Here is a 22,068-nt window from a genome sequence, read left to right on the forward strand (position 1 = left end):
GTCCTGCAGTGAGGATGTCTTGCTTGTTCATTCTTAAGTGAAAACTTAAAAAGTTCACAGGGCTGGGATAGTACAGCAATTCAGAAGCTTGCCTTGCCTGTAGTTGTCCTAGATGTGAACCATAGTACCCCATATGTTTCCCCAATCCCTGCCAGGATCTGCCAGGGATTGGGGGCGGGGGGGGGAACAGTACTGAGCTAGGAGTAAGACCTCAGAACAGCTGGGTATGGCCCGAAGATAAAAACCAAAAACTTCACTATTATACAGTTTATATCTGCCTTGGTAACTGACAAACTTCTAACAAAATTCTACTCCAAAACTTATATAACATAGCAAGAATTAGAATTTTGACTGACAAACTTCATGCTTTAGATGTTTTAAAATGACTGAAATTTTCAAATTAAGTGCCTTCAATAAGATTTTGGGTCACATGCCAAAAAGAACAGATCTGAAAGTTACCTTTAGCAGTTCACTGCCACATTAGAGGCCAAGTACAGTAATGCTGAATGACTTTCACAAACACGGAAACTGCTGATCTCACTTGATTGAGATGTGTCTAATATCTTCAGCTGGTATTTTAGTTCTCAGGGGCCCAGTCTTCCTATAGTAGGTCAGTCACTACGTGTTGTTTAACCTGGCAATAAGATCAGATTCCTTAAGGCTGATTTCCATAGCACAGCGGGTAGGGCGTCTGCCTTGCACACAGTCAACATGGCCGACCCGAGTTTGATTCCTCCGCCCCTCTCGGAGAGCCCGGCAAGCTACCGAGAGTATTCGATATGCCAGACACAGTAACAACAAAGTCTCCAATGGAGACGTTACTGGGCCCTCTCGAACAAATCGACGATCAACGGGAGGGCCTTTACCTTTACCTTTAAAAACCATGTCATATTCCATACAAATGTGACTTTGGGAAGATCCAGTATCTTCCTCATGTAGCAGCTATCTTTAAATCACCTTCCATGGGCAAAGCATCTTAAGTGAAGACAGAGCATCACTGGAAGTCATTCTGAAAGGTTAACAGAAAAATAACATTTTAAAAATGAAAATCTACCTAAGATGAATTTTGTCTCATGAAGCTGTATGTCACCTGCCTGTAATGGGATATATATGTGGGGAGGAGGTACGGGATGGGGGTGGGGGGAGGCTAAGGGCTAACCTTCCTTCCAGCAGATTCTCTTCCACTTTTGTCTTATCAGGATTAGGATTCCAGGTCACTCATTCCAGACAGGATTTTCTGTCAGCATGTGGGTTTGATTCCACGAGGGTTCATATAGTTTATTTCTTCTGGGAGGTAACCCTTTTGGGTTCCATACTAGTATGTCAGGCACTTAACATAGCCCTCAGAGGAGGCTGTGAAGACCAGGAAGAGTGGTCTAAGGTAGGAATCCTACCACAAGTTGTGGGGGGGGTGCTATTAGGACAGAGAAGGGATTACTATGACAATGATAATTGGAAATAATCTCTGGACAAGAACTGAGTGCTGAAAGGAGGTAAAGTGATGTACATGATAAACTTTCAGTAACAGTGTTGCAAACCACAGTGCCTGAAAGGAGGGAGGAGAGAGAGAGAGAGAGAGAGAGAGAGAGAGAGAGAGAGAGAGAGAGAGAGAGAGAGAGAGAGAAGAAGAAGAAGAAGAAGAAGAAGAAGAAGAAGAAGAATGGGCTGAGAGTATTATTTGCATATGTGATGCCTGGATTCAGTCCCCTGTGCCATAAGGTTCCCCAAGCACTGCCAGAGGTGAGTCCCTGAGCTCAGAGCATGGAATAGTCCCTGAGCTTTATTGGATATGGCTCAACCCAAAAATAATTAAAATCAATTTTTAAAAAAATCCAGCTTATCCTTTATCAGAAGACACATTCTGTCCCCTGCTTTTCTCAACACTGCAGAGAGGCAGAAAACGAATGTCTGCTATTTGGGGCATCGTTTATTCTACTGGAAGTTTTAGCCACATGTGGATTTAATCTGCCTAGCCGTATTACTTGTCACCTTTGATTTCATATTTTAAATTTTTTGGAAGGTTTGCTTAGTGACCATTCTAAGTTTCATTGAAATTATCATTTAGCCAGGAGGAGCAGGGGAGAAAAGTTTCTAAGTTATAGAAACGTCGTTATCTTTATAGATAATTATGGTATCTATAATTTATTATAGAATCTTTCATTATCAGAAAGGAGTGATGATCAGGAAGGGAATTAGCATTTCCTTTCCCTGTGTCTCCATTTCACCACTGAAAAGTTAAAAGAAAGTCATAACTGGGGCTTGAATTGTTCCACCTGTTCTAAGGTCACAAAATTCTGTTTGTCTCAAGGGTTCTAAATGAAACTCCATTAGCATGCTTTCAAATCTGAGACTGGAGACCCCAAATTACATAAGACCCCTGAGAAAGAAATTCCAGGATGATTTATGTTTTGCTGATCTAGAAAACCAAATACTAAAAAAATTTTTTTTGATTTTTTAAATTTTTTAATGGTTATTATTTTTTTCTTTTTTATATTTATTTATTGGATCACTGTGGGAAAAGTTACAAAGCTTTCAGGTTTAAGTCTCAGTCATACAATGATCAAACACCTTTCCCTTCACCAGTACTTATTTTTCACCACCAAGAACCCCAATATAACCCCCCTCTCACCCCTCCCAATGTCTGTGAGGCAGCTGATTTCTACTTAACTCTCTCTCTCTACTTTGATTACATTCATTATTTCGACAAAAGATGCACCATTATTGTTTAGAATTTCCCCCCAACAATCAGAATTGCTGAAAAGGCATTGTGAAATAATTTGATTTCTATAGCTGGTTATGAGAACCATTATGATGTCATGATTTTGGATTTCTGGTATTTTACTAGGTAAGTCTGGAGGGATTTCTGCAAAGAGCCAGATAATTACGAGATTGGTTTCTGTGTGTCTGGTGTTATGGCCATGCCGGAGAGCCGCTCGTGGGGGGCAACTCGTGACCTCGGTAGGGCATGAAAGACGAGTCTATACTGCCTCTCTTCCCATGAGACTGCAGTTGCCCCGTAAAAAAATTTTTAAATGTAAACCAATGATAAAGAATATCTGAAGCCATAATAGTCCATGTGTAGAGGAATAAAAATCAGAGAAACATAAAGATGAAAGGGACTTTAAAGATAAACCATTGATTGAATATTATAGACTAAGTAAAATGATCCTTAAAATGATAGTCTGCAATACTCAGCAATCAGGCAATGCACACTTTGACCAAGAGTCCACTCGCTGTACATATCACCCTCTCTCGGTGGATTAAACTTTTGTGTTTCTTAGCAAGTGTTATCTTGAGGTTTCAGTTTGGGAATTTTGTTTTGGTTTTGTTTTGTTTAAGGCAAGCCCTCATCCCTAAAAAAAAAAGAAAAAAAAATCCAGGGTGAATGACTTCGGGGCATGTACCATATTGCCCTCATAAAGCCCCACTGTGCCCATTCTCCTTTTTAAAACCTCTAAGACAATAGCTACGAACCACCAGTCTGTGGACCCAAGTGTGGACTGGTGCCACTTAAGACCACAGACATAAACAGCTTTGAAAACTCCCATTCTAGGAAATCTTGCAGAAGGGCAGCCTCGAGCTTTGAACAGTCCAGCATTTTCCAAACACTTGGAAGACTGGCCCTGCTTTCTCCTCTGTATACACTGCAGTGAATGAAATACCTTCAGTGCTGGTGCTGGTGCTACTGGTGTGGGGCGAGGGGGGTGGGGGTGTTGTTGTTGGTAGGCTTGTGCCTGGTGAGTTTGCGACACATGGTAAATGAAGTTTTGCTAAAATATGTTATTTTTTAAAAATATGTTATTTTTAATATTGTAGGCTTACGGATTTAATCAGAAAGAAGAATGATGAAAATATCAAATATTACCTTATGATTTAGTGTCATTCTAGAACCAATATTAGGGGAATATATGTAGCACTCTAAAACAGATCCTATGAGTGATTCCTTTTAATGCAGATTTGCTCCTGATAATGTTACCACATAAACTTTATTGCTTAGTTAGGTGAATTATGTATTTTCTTTAATTTCCAGGACACTGTGATTTATGATCGACTTGCAGAAACTTCAAAATATAAAGAAATTACCCTCAAACATTTAGAGCAGTTTGCTACAGAAGGTGAGTTTATTATGGTGATAGAAAATAGTTAAAATCTAAAAAGGATTTGTTTTATCTATACATTTTCTAAAGTACATTAATGGTGAGTGTTGATCATGACTTATCTCCATATAATACACAGCACTGTATTATCAATATATATTGATTATATTACTAATCTTGATCAAAATATGACTTAGACTAATGCAGACAGACCTTATTTTATTTCACTTCACAGATAGCACTTTTATCAAGACCCCCAAAACAGGAAAAATATGACCAAAGTAGCATTATTTAAGCTAAAAAGTACATTTTAATTTAGAAATGTGTGTGTGGTTTTTCTAGACACAGTGCTCTTCAGCACTTACTAAACCACTGTGTAGGGTAAACATACTTTGACCTGCACTGGGAAACCCCACAATTCATGACTTTATCACAACTTCCATTTTACTATGGCGGTGTGGAACCAATGCTCAATGCCACCAAATTGTCACTGAAAAAATATGTTAATTTTTCTTCCCTAAAACAATATTTACTAAAATTTTAAGAAATGCCAATAACTCCAGCCCTTTTTTCACATTCACACAGATTTTATTATAGTATATTATTCTATTGCTCTCTTTTATAATGTTATTATTAATCTTTCACTGCATATAACATAAACTTTGTCATAGATGTGCATATATAGGGAAAAACATAGGAAATGTGGGGCTATGTATTATATCCATAGTTTCCTGAAGATCTTGGAATATATCCTCTGCAGATAAGTGGGGACTTCTATAATTGGAAATATGGAAAGTGCCAGAAAGATATGTCTGCAATATGGATTTTTAAGCAGGAGAGCAACAGACATCCACAAACACAGAGCACCAGATAATTGAGGGACAGGAACCTACCCAAGTTTCCTCTTCTCTTAGCTGAGACATGATCTTGGATTGCCTTTTCATCCCTCACGCCTTTTCATCACATCCCATAATGTCTCATGGGCACAATAAGTCCTTATCTGACAGTTTACTAAGCTGTTGTTGCAAGTTAAGCCTTCTGTGTTAATGTTTTTGTTAGAGATTAGTTGGCTTCTACGGTACATTGCCACCCAATCTGGTGTGTTCCTACTGGGATGTCCATATTGTTGCATTTGGAGATGTCAAAAAACTCCAGAATATTTAACAGGGCAGTCCTGTTAAATAGGACTCCGCCAGCGGAGGCATGGCGGCAACTGTTGGGTGTGAATGCATCTCTTGGGGCTTTGGTGGGGCTGGAACTTGACTACCTCTTCCTGACTGAGGTCTCAGCCAGTACCAGGTATCTGGGAATTTTTGTGGCTAATTAATCTTTTTTTTTTGAGATTAATTTATGAGTCTCTACAGTAAGGCCCATCCTGTCCCCTTTTTAGAATAGAAACCCACTTAGTTTAAACGCTTTGCTCTGTACCTGAAGCAGAAAAAGTGCAGCAAGAAAAAGAAATAAGGGACTGAAGCGATAGTACAGCAGGTAGGGCATTTGCCTTGCATGCAGCTGACCCCGGTTTCATTCCCAGCATCCCATATGGTCCTCTGAGCACCGCCAGGAGTAATTCCAGAATGCATAAGCCAGGAGTAACCCCTATGCATCGCTGGGTGTGACCCAAAAAGAAAAAAAAATAAGAAATAAGAACAAATAAACTGAATATACTACTCTGGATAAGAGAGAAAAAAATAAAGAAGCGTTAAAAATAGTTGTGGGGGGAAGTTAGTCAAGAGATAGAATACATGCCTGGCTTGTGCAAGATGCTGGGGTCCATGCCCCCTAGGCACTGCTGAATGTGGCCCCAGTGACCACTTGGAGCACCACAGACCAAGCAACCTCAGCTCTGTCAGGCGAGAGCCTGTATAGAAATTAAACAAAGAAGGGACTAAAGTAATTGTTAAGTTTATTTTCAGTGTAAGACCTTTTCTTGATTCCCTGTTAACTTGCGAGGTATTGTATCACTCAGAGTTCACTGGGAATGTTCTGAGTCCTGTCTCTGTGCTAGTGAAGTATACAGTGAGAACAGTGCTAGGCTAAGGGAGGTGGCCTGCAGTCCAGGGCAGAAAGGAAGAGGTATGAAACATTGGGCTTCGGAGCAGCAAGAATGTGTAGAGGTTTTTTGTTGTTTGTTTCTGGGCTTTGGTTTTCTTTGTTTGTTTGCCTGTTTTTCCTCTTGGGGATCTCGCCTGGCAGTGCTCAGGGATTATTCCTGGCTCTGCTCACTTCTGGCAGTGCTCAAGGGACCATATGCGGTACCAGGGATCAATCTGGGTCAGCCACATGCAAGTCAAGCCTTAGCCGCTGAACTCTATTTCTGACCCTAGATTTGTAGTCTTAATCCTAAATTGAATCAGCGTAGACAAAACTGAATCTCTGTGTCTTAAGTTTGCCAATATTCCTGAGCCTGACCTCTAATCAAATGCCTTTTCCTCTTCAAGCTAAGAAAGATCAAACTGTTTTATGAAAACATTAGACTTTGAAAAACAAGGATACGATCTCCTAGTACACCTCAGATGTGAATGGAAACATCCTTGGCTGTAGAGTTTAAGTTTCTTGTGTTTTTTGTTTTGTTTTGTTTTGTTTTTTGTTTTTTGGGTTACACCCGGCATTGCACAAGGTTTACTCCTGGTTCTGCACTCAGGAATTAAGCCTGGCAGTGCTCAGGGGACTATATCGGATGTTAGGAATCAAACCCAGGTTGGCAGTGTGCAAAGCAAGCTTCCTATCACTCCAGCCCTGGAGTTCAAGTTTCTTAAGATCCAACTTTAGATTCTAAGCAGGTTCACACTACCCAGCATGCAGTAGTGCTTAGTTTTATTTTAGTTTGAGGGGGTTGGGGGACATTTTTATCCTCTCTAGCTGTGAATTTGGAAATATATGCTGGGCCTGAGAGACAGGGGTAAAGCACTTGCCTGAAACATGGCCAATTTGATCCCCGACACCACCTATGGTCCTCCAAGCCCAAGCAGGAGTGATCTCCGAGCACAGGGTCAGGAGTCAGCCCTGGGCACCACCAGGTGATGCCACCTCAGGAGGCTAGGGGGCTGGTTTACCCTCCATGGGCCCCGAGGTATAGCTGATGGGGTTGGAGCACATGCTTTAGACACAGTAGATATGGATTCAATTCCTGACACCACATGGTCCTCCAGAATCACCCAGAGCAACCCCTGAGCACTTCCAGGTGTGACCCCCCAAAACCAAAATGAAGCAAGGTAAAATAAAGAAATATCTGATTCTGGTGGGTTTGTCCACCTCCTCCCCCCACCTTTCTTTCTGGCTTGAAGCTGAACCACAGTTCCAGCCAGGTTTTCAAAGGAGAGAAACATGTTCCAATATGGCCCCAAGGAAAAAAATGGTACGGTCACTTGTCAGTCAACAGCTTTCCTCCTTTCTCAACAGATAGAATCCTCCAGCTTTATCTCTTAACATCTTTGCTTTGACCTGTTTCCTGGTCACATTTTACTGGACTTGAGCTCACCAGCACCCAGCCACAGTCAACAGCTTGGAGTGAAGGGCTTGTCTTCCAGAGAACCAATCTAACTGCAACTATCCTGACTGACAAATGCTTTTGCCTGGTCCCACCCCAGAAATATTTTTTCTGCTCACCATTACAGAAATAAGAGGCTCCATGTACTGGGAAAAGGCACCTTATGTATCTGCTTTGATTGCTTGGCCAGGAGGCTTCTGTGAGAAGTAACCCTTGATGCTATTAATGCCCTTCATGGCCCAAACTTGAGAGGGTAATGAGCAGTGAGCAGTAAAACCAATAGATCAACTGGAAGCTGGTAGCTTCCTATTGGGCCCCTCTGCGATTCCTTTTTCCCTTTCTTCATAAGCATCTCTAGGAGCAGGGGTTACAGGTAGGGAGCTGTAATTCTTTCTCTCCAGAAGCCTTTCTGTTCATGCAGAAGATCCTCACTGAAAAACACTGCAAAGTGTTATCATTCATACCAGAGGGTTATTTGGGGATTTGTGCCTATGGGATCAGGATGATGATGCAAGGCAAACACAGTGTGTATGAGCTGGAGGGGCATCAGATCAGACACTGGCTAGTCAGCTGGAAGTGGGTGCAAAGGAATGGAGTGAAAGGCTATTGAGGTGTGGCAAATGAGCCCAACTGGAGCTGGGACTTTATCTTGGGGAACAGCTGGAAGATTTTAGGCATTTGAGTAACCTGGTGAGATTAGGAATTAAGAAAATGCCCTGTAATCCTGGAGGATGGATTGTAGCAAGTAGGAATCTGAAACACGGCAGGTGCCAAGCCTAAAGTGGAACATCAGTAAACACTTGGAAGGAACAGAGGGCTCTGCTGGTAAGGGTTGTGACACTTTGATGGATGGGGAGATACAGTAGATTTTTGTCCCCAAAGCATAAACTGTTTATGCTTTGAATTTTTGAACTTCCACCCTTAGACAAACACATAATTGTGCTCAGGTCAAACCCTTTTGTTGTGGTACTCGCACACTTTGGGTTGTAGTGGTGCTAGGGCTTACATGCTTGGCTTTAGTCCCTGCACACTTAGGTGTGATACTGCTAGGGGATGTACACTTCCTTGTCGTATACATGCACACAATTTGTCACATGGGGACTCTCTGACAGACAGGCGCCCCACCCCAATGGCACTCAGCATGAGCATTGATGACAGGGATTAACCTTGCTTCCTCATGCCTCAAAGGCAGGCACTCAACCATTGAGCTATCCCAGGGTACTTCTCCACTGAACTATCCCTGGGCTGCTAAGCCACTGAGCTTTCCCTGGGGACTCAGCCACTGAGCTTCTCTGGGCACTCAGCCACTGAGCTATGCCTGGACACTCAGCCACTGAGTACTATCACTGAGTACTTAGCCACTGAGCTATGCCTGGCAACTTAGCCAATAGACTATCCCTGGATACTTAGCCAATAAAGTATCCCTGAGTACTTAGCCACTCAGATCTCCCTGAGAGCTCAACTTCTGAACCCAAGTCCACGTTTTTGTTGGAGGTAGAGCCTCCCAAGGGTGTTCAGTAGGTCTAGAAGCTGGAGCCAAAAATTCATAGCCAGTATGGCCTGAGAATGTGGCTGGACCCTGAGGTGGGGCTGTGGAAGTGACCCCACACCCAATAGTAACCAGTTTAAAGGATCCTGCAGTGTCTCGGACCCAGCCCTGGAGAGTCACATTCCAGGCATGAGCCTTAGTGCCTACATTGTCCCTCCAGACCTTAATGCATACATTTCACACTAACATTTTGTCATACTTTAATTTGACTTCAGTGCGGAACTTATTAGCGGTGTTTTAAGAATGAGATTTTTTTCTCAAATACACATGGAAACTTCAAACCTCTGACTACATTTTTGCTCTGTTTTGGGAACTGAGTTTGCCACCTTTTTTCAGGCCTGAGAACTCTGTGCTTCGCCGTGGCTGAGATTTCGGAGAGCGACTTCCAGGAGTGGCGGGAAGTGTACCAGCGGGCCTCCACCGCCCTGCAGAACAGACTGCTCAAGCTGGAGGAGAGCTACGAGTTAATCGAGAAGGTAGGCAGACGTGGGTTTGGTGTCCAGAAGACACACACATCTCCCCTCCCAAAAAGCCCATCAAATAAAAACCAAAATATCTTGAGGCACCTTCCACTGTTGGGGCTACTCCAGGCTTAGCACAGACAAGTCAACAACAGTTTGTTTTGCCAAAAGTCCAGCGTTAGTTTGAGTAGATTTTCACTTGTCCCAGTATTGACTTGGAGTCACACTAAGTGCAGCCTTTTAGCCTGTGGCTTTCAGTGCTTGTGCATCACTTATGTCTTTGCTCCACACACACAGGCGCACGTAACAGTAACCTTCACAGGCATGGACACCTGTAGTTTATGAACAGGCAGGTATTTCATAGAACAAGTAGGCAACTTGTATCACTTGAACTAATAATCAGGATAATAAGTGAGTCAGTGCTAATGACTGGCCAAGCATTGTTCACGTATATTCTCCCACTATTTCTGACTTAGCTATAGGTAACTTTATTTTACAGATAAAGCAACCAGGCCTATTCAGGCTAATAATAATAATATAATAATAATAATAATAATAATAATAATGGTTCTATAACAGCCAATCATTTCTTATAAATATCTAGCGATCTTTCTTCCTCACCTAACAGTTCTACATTGTGCTTTATGTGTGACAGGTGCTGTTGTCACAGAAGAAGGGGAGGGCTCTGGTGCCAGAGAGGAAAAATATCCTCTTGTCTGATGTCCTAGTGTCACTGCAGGTGTCCATCTTAAAGCACGGGTGCCATAGAATGTGACAGCATGAGGGTCAATAGGGTTCTCCTCTCTTCTTTGTAGTCTGGGATTACTTCCAGGGGTGTAAATATTTAGAACTGCCTCCTACCTCCCTTATATTTTAATTCATTCTGTGCCCTGCTTATTTCTCTGAATGTTTGTGATTGTATATATGATACTTTCCATGGTGTCCATCCTCCTGATTTAAAGAGGAACACACAGTCAGTCTCTTATTACTGATCAGCTTTATGAATTTCTCTCCATTCTCTTCAAATATGACTCTGGGTATTGGTATACTCTGAGGCCATGACCATAATATCTTTCAACATCTCCAACCGAAGTCCCATCTGGGGCTGGAGGGATAGCTCAGTGAGCTGAGCATTTGGTGCACAAGCAGGAGGCCTGCTGGGTTTCATCCCCAGTACCAACAGTATCCCCCTATGCACTGCCCGGAACGGTTCTCTACCCCTCCCCCCAAGCACTGAACCAGGAGTAGTCCTGGGTGTGACCCAAAAACCAAAAGGAAAAAGTCTCATATAGTCTTAAAGCATTAATGGTATTGATTTTAAATCTTTTGTTCTTCTTACATTTTGAGAAGTTCAAAAAGAGAAAAACTACTCTACTTGGAGATAAATCTTTTTATCCTCTCTCTTTTGGAGCAAAGCCCAACTGTAATGAATATATAAGTGACAATAAAAATATTTGAAAATGGATTCTAAACATTAAATTTTATTTCAACTGATAGCACTGTCCTCCCATTGTTCATGGATTTGCTCGAGCGGGCACCAGTAATGTCTCCATTGTGAGACTTGTTACTGTTTTTGGCATATCGAATATCCCGCAGGGAGCTTGCCAGGCTCTGCCATGCATATGGGCGGGATACTCTCAGTAGCTTGCCAGGCTCTCCGAAAGGGATGCAGGAATCGAACCCAGATCGGCCACGTGCAAGGCAAACTCCCCACCTGCTGTGCTATCACTCCAGCCCGTAGCACACTCCAGAAAATTCTGGAGTTGAATTTTTTAGTATGATCAGCATTTTACTCTAAAAATCTTAGATTTCATTTCACATCTCTTACTTTGGGATACATAGGTGCATGCTTTGCAGTACCAAAGATAGAACCCACGGCCTCACCACTGAGAGGCATCTCTTCTCCCGTGGAGCCACATCTCCAGTGGCCTTTGTAGTTCTCTTTACTTTTAGCTTCCTGTTTGAAATTTGCATTAGTATTATGCAAATACTAAGGGAAGTTTATTCCATATTTCTTGTAAGAAAGGTGCATTATGTCAGATTCTCTCCACTAGTTTTTGCTTATCTGGATTCTGTTTATTTGTTTCTCCTTCATCCTAAAAATGTAACTTTTGGGTGTGTATTATGCCATTGAAAATCTTGGCACTTCCAACTTTTAATTGAAATAGGAGTTCGGTGTTTTTCCAGCAGGTGGCAATCGTGAGTCATTGTAACATGTAGGTAGTCAGGTGCACAGCTATTACAGAGATGTGGTTTTCCTTTGCCAATACAAGCACTTCCCTTAGGGAAATATTTTACCAAAAAAAATGTGAAGTAGATTAAATAGATAAAGTAAATTTAAAAAATGGACCTAATAACTCAGATCTCTCTTCTCTCTTTCCTTCATAATCCTCACTCTTTGTTTTGTTTTTGATTTGGGGGCATTTTCCAGCAGTGCTCAAGAGATCAGGGGGAGCTCAGTGCTTGGAGTTTACTCCCAGGGGCACAGGTGTTGCCCAGGATTGAACCAGGGCCTCCTGTACTCAAGACCTGTGCTGCCACTCTTTCATCTCTTTCGCTGGCTCCCGGCTCACCAAGTTTCACTGGAAAAATATAAGACTCAGAAAGGTGAAGAAATTGGTTCCTTTGCCCAGCCAGCTCATTGCAGATTGGGGCTGGTTTTCTCAGTCCATCTGAAAAGCTTATTTGAGTGTTCTCTTTATAGTTTAATTCCTGTTCTGGCATTAGGATACATAAGTATATAATCATTACTGCCTTGGTCCCCTAGGTGTCATGATCTGCATGGTCCCTTAGAATCTGAAGGAATTCAGAGGATTAACTCACAAACGGGGAGTGCAAAGAAAGCAATTGGAGAGGTCGAAATTTTTGTTTTATTTTTTAATTATTTTTGAATCACGGTGATATATACAGTTACAAAGTTGTTTATGGTTGGCTTTCAGTCATATAATATTCCAACAGCCACCCATTCAGCACTGTACATTTCCTACCACCAATGGTCCCAGTTTCCCTCCTGCCCCTGCCCCATCTATGACAAGCTCGCTCTCTCTCTCTCTCTCTCTCCTTCTCTCTCTCTCTCCTCCTCCTCCTCCTCTTCCTCCTCCTCCTCCTCTTCCTCCTCCTCCTCTTCCTCTGCTTCCTCTGCTTCCTCTTCTTCCTCTTCTTCTTTCTCCTTCTTTCTTCTTTCTTCTTCTTTCTTCTTGCGGCATGACTGAACAGACAGGTAAATCAGAGGAAGAGTTGGCCCAGTGGCCTGCTCAAGCAGAACCCCGAGCAGCCACTTGCTTCCACAATCCAAAATCGCTACCATAGCCCCGGCCTGACTCCACTGTCTCAGGACAGACTTCACCAAGATATTATCTGCTGAAAATCCTGTTATGCATATTTTGTGACTAAAATCTCCAGACCTTCTCGGAGTTGGGGAGCTCTACTTCCCCCCACTTCCCAGTACTCACAGAAACACTGACAGTCACCCCCACGAACCAACTCCAGTGCCATCCTGTAAGCTCTACTACTGACCTTGCTTCAGAGACCCATAAATAAATCTCAAAAGAGAACAAGAGTCAAGGTAAGCTCAAATCTGCACATGGCTGAATAGACCAGGGTAAATTGAGCAAGCGGCTGCTGGGGGCTCTGCTTAGGTGGGCAAAGGTCGACCTGCCGTGCACGGGTCTAAAATTTACTGACTTTTGATCTCTTTCAAGATTTATCTATGGGTCTCTAAAATAAGGCCAATAAATGAGGTGGTCTGTGGGTGTGGCTCTCGCATACCTAACTTTTGGCCATTTAATTTCTTGGTAAACTTTGTCCCAAGTTGTTGGGGTTCGGTCAAAGGCACAGCTGCAATTTGGGGATGTCAGGAAGCCTGAAGGCACCATCAGACTGATGATACACTCTCCACAAGCAAAGGTTGACTGGTGGCGGCACCATACCATGCCTTTACCTACTTTTAACACTTAGTTCCTGTCCAAAATAATCGTGTCCAACTGTTATTGTTATGTTGGTCCCTTCTGTATCCTAACTGCCCTTTGCCCTCCATACACTCTTGTAGCAAGCTTCCAACCATTGACCAGTCCACCTCGCCCCTGTTTACCCTGGACGTGGGAACTTTTGAAATGAATCTCAAAAGATTGTTTCTGTTGGGGGGTACACTCAGGATTTACTGCTGCCTCTGTGCTCAGGGGACCATATGCAGTGCTGGGGATCAAACTGGGGTTACTTTTGTGGAAAGGCAAGCACTTTACCTGCTGTGTTCTCTCTCTGACCCGAAGAGTCAACCTCAGTCAACAGTGATGTAAAGTCTTTTCTTAAGGGGTACAAAATGGGTTTAGAGCACTACCATAGAATTCTGCAACTGAGAGAGATTTTTCCTGAAAATTGCTCTTCCTGATCATTTGACTACCATAGTTTTTTAATCTCCTGGAAACTCTCTCTTCTTCCTCATACTAAGTTTTCATTCTTTGTTACAATCATTCACTAGGGTGAATGATTAAAACATTAAAACAGCCTAGGGAGGCACCGGAGAAGTCTCCGTATGCTGGAGCCCAGGGTCCTGGCGCAGCTGCTTGGCTTTCACTGACACTGTCGTAATCTTAGTTGTGTCATCACTTCTGCTTTAAATGAGATATGTTGATCCTACCTCCTATTTTCTTTGTGCTTGAATTTTGTGTCTTATATAGACCCGTGTTTCTCATTTTTTTGTCCCTGTGGCCCCTTCCCAACCTTGATTCCCTTCTATGAACCCCCCTAACCTGCCAGCTCACCCCTGAGTCTCATGCTTTGGCCTCCTTTGATGTGATTTCACCTATGACCCCCTTGGGAGTAAAAGAAAAAACCCAGAACATTCAAAAACAGTAAATTCTGTCTCTTGGAACAAGCATCATCACTTTTTAATTTTGTTTTCTTATTTGGGTTTTTTTTTTAAGTTGGGAGCCATACTTAGCAGTGTTTGGGACTTGCTGTGCTCAAGGATCACTCCTGGCAGGATTGGGGGACCACATAGGGTGCCAGAGATTGAACCAGGTTGGCCTGACATAGGGAAAACACCCTACCCACTGTAGCATCTCTCCAGCTCTCATCACTGTTTTTTTTTTTCGATCACAGCACAGCTGAGCAGGGGAACTCATTCTCTTTGCCCCCCAGGTTCATTCCCTGAAGGGAAATCGACCTGGAAGGTTAGAGAAAAGCCCCCTAGACATTGTTGACAGTCTGTTGACAGTCTGTTGGATGAAAGGATTTAGGTCTTTACCTTTGTCTATAAACTAATCCTCACCTCTGCCCAGAGTTTGTTCAGTTGAATCACAATGCTTGTTCAGGATTAAAAGGAACAAACGATGCTCTCAGTTGTTTCTCGATGTGATTGTAACATTTCTTTTTCTATTAGCAAATAAGGTGATATGTATTACTCAGAAACCTGTGGCATGCCGGAATAAGACAGTTCTGTAGTTAAAAATGGACTGGACTCATTTCGCTTCTCCAAGGAGAGTAGATACACAGGACAGGAAGATTTTTCCATAGCTGGAAGCCTGCCTCATGGGCAAAGGGGAGCAGGCAGCTGGAATAGAGAAGGGACCACTAAGAAAATGATGGCTGGAGGAATCAGTCGGGATGGGAAATGTGTGCTGAAAGTAGATAATGGACAAAACATGATAACCTTTCAGTATCCGCATTGCAAACCATAAAGCCCAAAAGTAGATAGAGAGTATGGGGAATATTGTCTGCCTTGGAGGCAGGGGAGGGTGGGAAAGGGAGAGTATACCGAGAATATTGGTGCTGGGGAATGTACACTGGTGGAGGGATGGGTGTTTGATCATTGTTTGATTGTAACCCATGCATGAAAACTTGTATCTATCTTATGGTGATTCAATAAAATTTTTTAAAAAATGAACTGGAGCGACAACACAGTGGGTAGGGCATTTGCCTTGCACTAGACCAATCTGGGTTCGATTTCTCTGTCCGTCTCCACACAGCGGAGCCTGGCAAGCTCCCCATGGCATGTTCAATATGCCAAAAACAGTAACAAGTCTCATGATGGAGATGTTACTGGTGCCCACTCGAGCAAATCAATAAACAGTGGGATGACAGTGCTACAGTGTTACGGTAGTTAAAATTCAGACACAGGGACGGGATGGTTAGAACTCCATCAGCTGCCTCAGGTGTCCTGACCCAGTTTGGAAAGAATGATCCTAAAGCATTCCTCTGGCTTTTGTGGACAGTAACGCCTCTTGTCTCTCTTTGTCACCACTTGAGAGAATTTACAGTTGTCTCATTCTTCCAGACAAAACTCTTGACCTGTTTTACCTTCTTGATCCTTGTTTTTTTGCAAAGATAATGGATCCGGACTTGTAATTTTAGATTATGAAACCACATAGAAAGCGTGTCTGTATTTTCTCAAAGGCAATTATTTTTTAAAATTAAATTAGGAATTCATTTCTTGTTATTTGGTTAGGGAACATCGCAAACAAGTAACTGAATCATGACGAAGCTTTATGCTTCATTAGCAGAAGTTTCTCTAAGATTTCTCACTTTCTTCTTGGTTCTGCCACTTTACAGTTATTTTAATTACCTACTAATCACTAATGTTATGAAAGCAGATTATTATTTCTGGAGCAAACACAAAACGGAATGAGTGATAGTCCCTATGTCAATTGAGCCATGATTGAAGCATTATTTCCCTGGTGGGAAGGAAAAAAATTCAACCTACTCCTTCCTTTTTCTCTAGTTATGAGGCATGCTTGAGAAACACAATTTTACAAATAAAACACATTTGATACTTAGGCCTATAAAAGTTTTTGCAAAGGTTTTTGTGACCAAGAGGATCATTTATCAACTTTTAAGAGAAAAATAAACCCATAATGCTCTGTTCTGAGTACCTATAATCTCCCTTTAAGTCAAATTGTCCATTCCTTTAAACTTATGATTAATGTATGTCCTCTACTATATTGAAGCTTTAGAAGAGCAAGCGTCATTTTTCATGCTCTTCATCACTGTGTCTCTGGTACCCTCCTGGACTATGTTAATCACAAAATAAATATTTGATGAATAAATGAATGATTAAATACTCAGAAGACAGAGCCAGAGAGATAGCACCGTGCTTAAGGAGTATGCCTAGCATGTAACCCACCCCAGGTCAATTTCTGGTACCACACTGTCCCCTGAGCACCACTGGACACAACCCTGTAAGCTCCTGATCATGGCAAGGGTGGATTAAATAACCCCTTATACTACACGGCATGAGCAGTGCTGCACCCTCAGTCCTTCACATGAAAACACCAGCCTAGTTTGCCAAGACTCACCAGGAGTGGTCCCTTCCCCCTTGAGCAGGGATTTGGAAGCCATATAGTCCCCCAAAAGAGAACCAGGGAAAGCCTGACCCCTACTATTAATATAGTTCATGCTTTCTAGACACTTGAAGACATTGACATCGAATGTGTTGTCAGACATTGACATCAAAAAATGTTGTCTCTAAGGATTTGTTTAGGGCTTTGTTAAAAAATGGAGTGAAGAGGTTTAAAGACTGTGCTCCTGGGGATAGAACACAGATGGCTGGAGCGTTGCTCTGTGTGCCAGGATCTGGTACTGAACGCTTTGTGACCACACCAAACACTGCACCGGGAGCAGCCCCTGAGCAGCCCTTGATACTTAGACCTATAAAAGTTTTTGCAAAGGTTTTTGTGACCAAGAAGATCATTTATCAACTTTTAAGAGGAAAAAAAAACACTCCATTTTTTAACAAAGCCCTAAACAAACACACACACATACACAAACAAATCAAACCCAAGAATGTAATCCTTAGAAATTTAGACTCAGTGATTTTTTTTAAAAAAATTCTTCTGAGTTACTTCCTCTATAAATGTGTGAAGCACATAGTTGGAGAGATTCAGTCACGAATGTCTGAACTTGTGGTCGGCTCTGTTCTGAGCACTGAGGCACAGCAGCAGACAATAGAAAAATCCTGTTTGGTCTTCCTCTTCAAGTCCGTATTCTCCCTTGAGTACGTATCTCCCTTGCTTGTCCCTGTGTCTCTGCTTTTCCACTCTGAAGTAACCCATGTAAGTTCTCCCTTGAGCACTTAGTTCCTCTCTTTCTTCTCACATCTTTCTAAGTAAGTTTTGTTCAATAACAACTATATTTATTCTATTTTTATTCTATTTTAAAATCTTATTTATTTTATGTATTTATTTTTTATTTTATTTTAATTTTTATTTATTTTATTTTAATTTTTATTTATTCTATTCTTTATCAACTGAAAAATTTAAAGAAGGAAAAACCCTAGTTTTGTTTCCATGGCGGGAGGTGAGCAGTCAGTGTATAAACTGGACAGCAAAGTTGCAGGTGGGGCCCACTTAGTGTTCAGTGCTTGCCAAGTGACTAGGACCTGAACTAGGACAGTGGGGGGAACCATCTTTTTAAATCTAATTCCATTTTCTCTTTCCCCCCAAACATGGCTGATATTTCTGGGACTTTTTAAAGCTTGCCTTGATGTGATGGAGCAGCACCACGCATGGTGTGACTAAACATAGCAGTTTAGCACCCTTGGTGATACTTGGTGATGAGCGGTGTAGAGGATTCCTAGAGAAATCTAAAATTTAACGGAAACCAGGACATGCCTTGAACATTTCTGACTGCCAAGTTCACAGGAACTTCTGTTCCAATGGAAGGCTTCTGCAGATAAAACCACCACTTCTATTCTTAGTAGCTACATATATCACTTTCACTTGTGCTAAAAAAAATGAAACATACTTAGATGAAAATTTACATGATGTACTGGTGATTTCATGGCTTAAGAGTCTGTAGTTTACTGTTTAACTGTTTGCTGAAGAAAATTCAATATGTTTCAGCTCAGCTACTAGTAAGCCTGCCAGGTTTTAGCCTTAGCGGAGCTCCAAGTGCTCTGCTCTTTACCCTGATTGTATAGATTAAGGGCCTTTGGATGGGTACCCTCATTTGTGCTAAGGGGATGGGTGGGACCAGAGCTCAGGCCTAGCCAACAGTCTTGGACAATGGTACAGAGCCTGACTGAGCAACCTGGAGCAATGTGGACCTGCGTTGACATGGTATCCCATCACCTATCATCTTTGGGGTCCCCTGTCTCCCGTCATCTTACTTCTGCCACTTGGCCCATGTGTCCTGCCTGCCTGATCCAATAGGCTCTGAGCTACTGCTAAATCTGCAATACTAAGGGTTAAGATGGAGTGTTGACGATTGAAGCCAGTTATACATGCTACACTTACACTCTTCCATCAGAAACAATCTTCCATTAGTTAGTTCGAGTGTCCCTAAAGTAGGATGTGCAAGATGATCCATTTGAAAATATTACAACTTCTGTTTTTGTTTATATTTTACCTCATCGTTTCTTCTGCAATTTCAGTTTTTACAATTTACTATACAGATTATTAACAGAACACATTACAAAAATATAGGCTGGTGGGCCAGAAACATAGTATCGTGGGTAAGGTGCTTGCCTTGCACATAGTCAACCTAGTTTTGATACTTGACTCCATATAGGGTGTTCAAAGCCCTACCAGGAGTGATCCCTAAGTACAGATACAGGAGTAAGCCCTGAGCACTACCAGGTGTGCTCCCCCACAATAAAAAGGTTTTAACATATATATGTATATATGTATACATATAAGTACATATATACATATATAAATATATGTACATATGCCTATATACATATATATAGTAAATTGGTAAAGACTTTTCTACCAATTTATTTTTAGTGTTTCTCTTTGTCTTCTATTTTTTAAATAGTTTGAAATGGCCAATTTTAGTTGCATGCTTTAAAATACCCTGTTTGCCTGGCTAATAGAGATTCTTAGGCAAATTATTTGCTGAGGGGGTACATATCCACTTCTTATTGAGCGGGGCTTCTTAATCCTCAACCCCCTATCTTGGGGGACTGGGGAACTGCCTTAAAAGGGCTGAGGACCTGAGTCTGAACCCCTGAACCATCTTGTCCCCGCAAATCCTCGGGAGTGCTTCAGACCTCCCGAGCATTACTGGGAGGCCCCCCAAAAGAAATACATCTTTAAAAAAGTAATCTGTATGTTATTCTGCCAGTGTGGTTTTAAGGAAATAGAGTGTATGTAAAAAAGTTGGAAACTTGGAAAATCAAATGTAACCAAGTGTTCAGTTGCATAATCCCTAGCTTGGCCCCTGGGTCCTAGAAGTACTGGCCTGTCCAGGACATGCCTGCTTGGTAAATGAGGCCTCTGTTCCATCCTCTATTGCATGTAAGAGACTCTACTTTCCTTCTAAGTGAAGGGAGAATTCTGCTTTCTCTCCACTCATCTTTAGAATGTTACTCTGTTCTGATGGCCTCCTCGGAGCTGTAAGCACATGCTTCCCATTGCTGACCTGTGATACTCCTTCTTCCAACTGCTTCGGGGAAGACTTTCCACTCTGAGTATTGCTGTCTTCTCACTCAAATGAGATGGATGTGTTGTTTTTGCTCTCCAGACACCCAATCCCTTCTCAAATCCTGATTCTTTGCAGCTGGGTGTGTGAAATCTGGCCTTATTTGGCAAGCCCTTGGCTGTGTGAGAGTTCAAATATGATTTCCGTGATTCAAAAATCACCGAATTCAAACATACTTCATGGCCTCGGGAGTGGGGGTGTGGGGCAGAACCAGTTGCATGATTTCTCCAGAAGCAGACCAGTGAGCCTTTGTAATGAGTTTAGTGGTCTTACTGTTCTGGAGCTCAGCCCTGCTAGAAAGAAGAGAGGAATGAGGTTCTCTTCTTTTCACTACACCCCCATTGTTATGTGTGAACAGATGTTGAGGAGGGAAAGACAACAGAGAATCCCCAAGGACTATGGAACAGCAGAGAGAAGCATTCCGTTTTTGAAGGCAGCATTGCAGAATGACTGCACATCCCTCCACCAGGGCATCAATAGTCCAGGGCTGCTATATCTTACAGTGAACGAGGGCAATGATTGCAGCCACCTCTTACTGGTCTCCATTCTTCCCACTCCATGGTGTGTCCGCCAGCAGTGAACTTTTGAGACAGAGCTGATACTGTCTCTCCTCTTTGAAAATTCTTCTCTACATGCCCTCTACCTTAGGACTCCCTCCCAGCCGATTTTCTTCACGTACTATTCAGTAACAAAAAATTTGAGATGTCTAACCCAATTTCAAGCTTAGATCACCCTGTTAATTTAGAGGTCTTTAAGTAGTGCTGTCCTTGGCTTCATTTCTTATTTCTTGCTTCTCACAGGGCACATTTGCCTGCCTCTGTCTTTGCACTGTGATTGCTTCTGTTTGGAATTCCCTCCCCACCTCTCTGAGTTTTTTTTTTTTTGGCTAACTCTTTGCTCTTCATTTATAATTTAAGGCTAAGTGTTTTTGTTTGTTTTTAATTTTTTCAATTTTATTTTCATAAAGTTGTTCCCAATAATTTATTACATTCAATATTTCACCACCAATACCACCACCATTACACCTTCCCACTACCATTATTTTGAATTTTTAGTTTGAACCCCACTCAAGTTTGCCCCACGGGCAGATGATAAATAATTTATTTTGTATTGCTTGTTATGAATAGTATGAGATGTTGCACACTCCTGCAATTCTAAAATTTTAAATAATTGGGGCCCTGAGACATCTCTGCACATGCTGCTCTTTTCTGATATTCACATGTGTCTCTCCGTCATGTCCGTTAATGTGCTTAAATGATGCTGGGAGGCAGTTCGTGGGCATGACTGCCAGGACAACGGAAGGGCGGGGAGATGGGAAGAGGCAGCTCATTCCCAACTCAGTGAGATTAAGGCTAAGTATTAACTTGTGTTGGATGGGATGTTTAAGCCACCCAGCCTGGAAAAAAGGGGGAAAAAAAGACTCTAGTTTGTGTTGTGTTTAGATTCCTCCTCAAAAGCCTAGAGTTTAACATCAGTAAATCAATATACAATACTGCATGGGGAGCGGTTTTGCTCTCTAATAAATAAACCTATAATACAGTTTAGAGCTGGAGCACAGTGGTAAGGCCGTTCGCCTTGCACATAACCGACCAGGCAAACACGGGTTGGATTCCTCTGTCCCTCTCGGAGAGCCCGGCAAGCTACCGAGAATATCTCACCTGTACGGCAAAGCCTGGTAAGCTACCCATGACGTATTCGATATGCCAAACACAGTAACAACAAGTCTCACGATGGAGACGTTTCTGGGCCTGCTTGAGCAAATTGATGAACAATGGGAGGACAGTAACAGTGACAGTTTAGAGACTGTGTCTATGGTTTGAAACTTCAAGAGAAAGACAGAGAACCAGAACCAAAAGATCTAAGGCCAGGCTGAGGAAGAAGAGTAGGACTTAAATGAGGAAATATCCAGAGCACTACTGCATATATTGCAGCCAAACTCTTGTAGACAGACCACTTATATACACTGGGCAACAGCGGAGAAGCAGAAACAGATAGTCACTAGAAGAAACAGCAACCAGGAAAAGTCAGGGAAGAACAAACAAGTCAAAGAGG

General features: G+C 42.2%; 1 protein-coding gene across 3 annotated transcripts in view; it reads left to right on the plus strand.

The window, feature by feature from the left end:
* The window catches only part of ATP8A1 (ATPase phospholipid transporting 8A1), a 244,009-nt gene that overhangs the window by 103,794 nt on the left and 118,147 nt on the right, over positions 1-22,068 (plus strand). For all 3 annotated transcript variants that reach the window (XM_056125630.1, XM_056125629.1, XM_056125631.1), the window contains 2 exons: positions 4,031-4,115; positions 9,473-9,612. In XM_056125630.1, coding sequence (XP_055981605.1) covers positions 4,031-4,115; positions 9,473-9,612 — 225 coding nt within the window. The remainder of the gene's footprint in view (positions 1-4,030; positions 4,116-9,472; positions 9,613-22,068) is intronic.

This window comes from Sorex fumeus, unplaced genomic scaffold (assembly GCF_029834395.1).
Source record: "Sorex fumeus unplaced genomic scaffold, SorFum_2.1 ptg000055l, whole genome shotgun sequence".
Taxonomy (NCBI): domain Eukaryota; kingdom Metazoa; phylum Chordata; class Mammalia; order Eulipotyphla; family Soricidae; genus Sorex; species Sorex fumeus.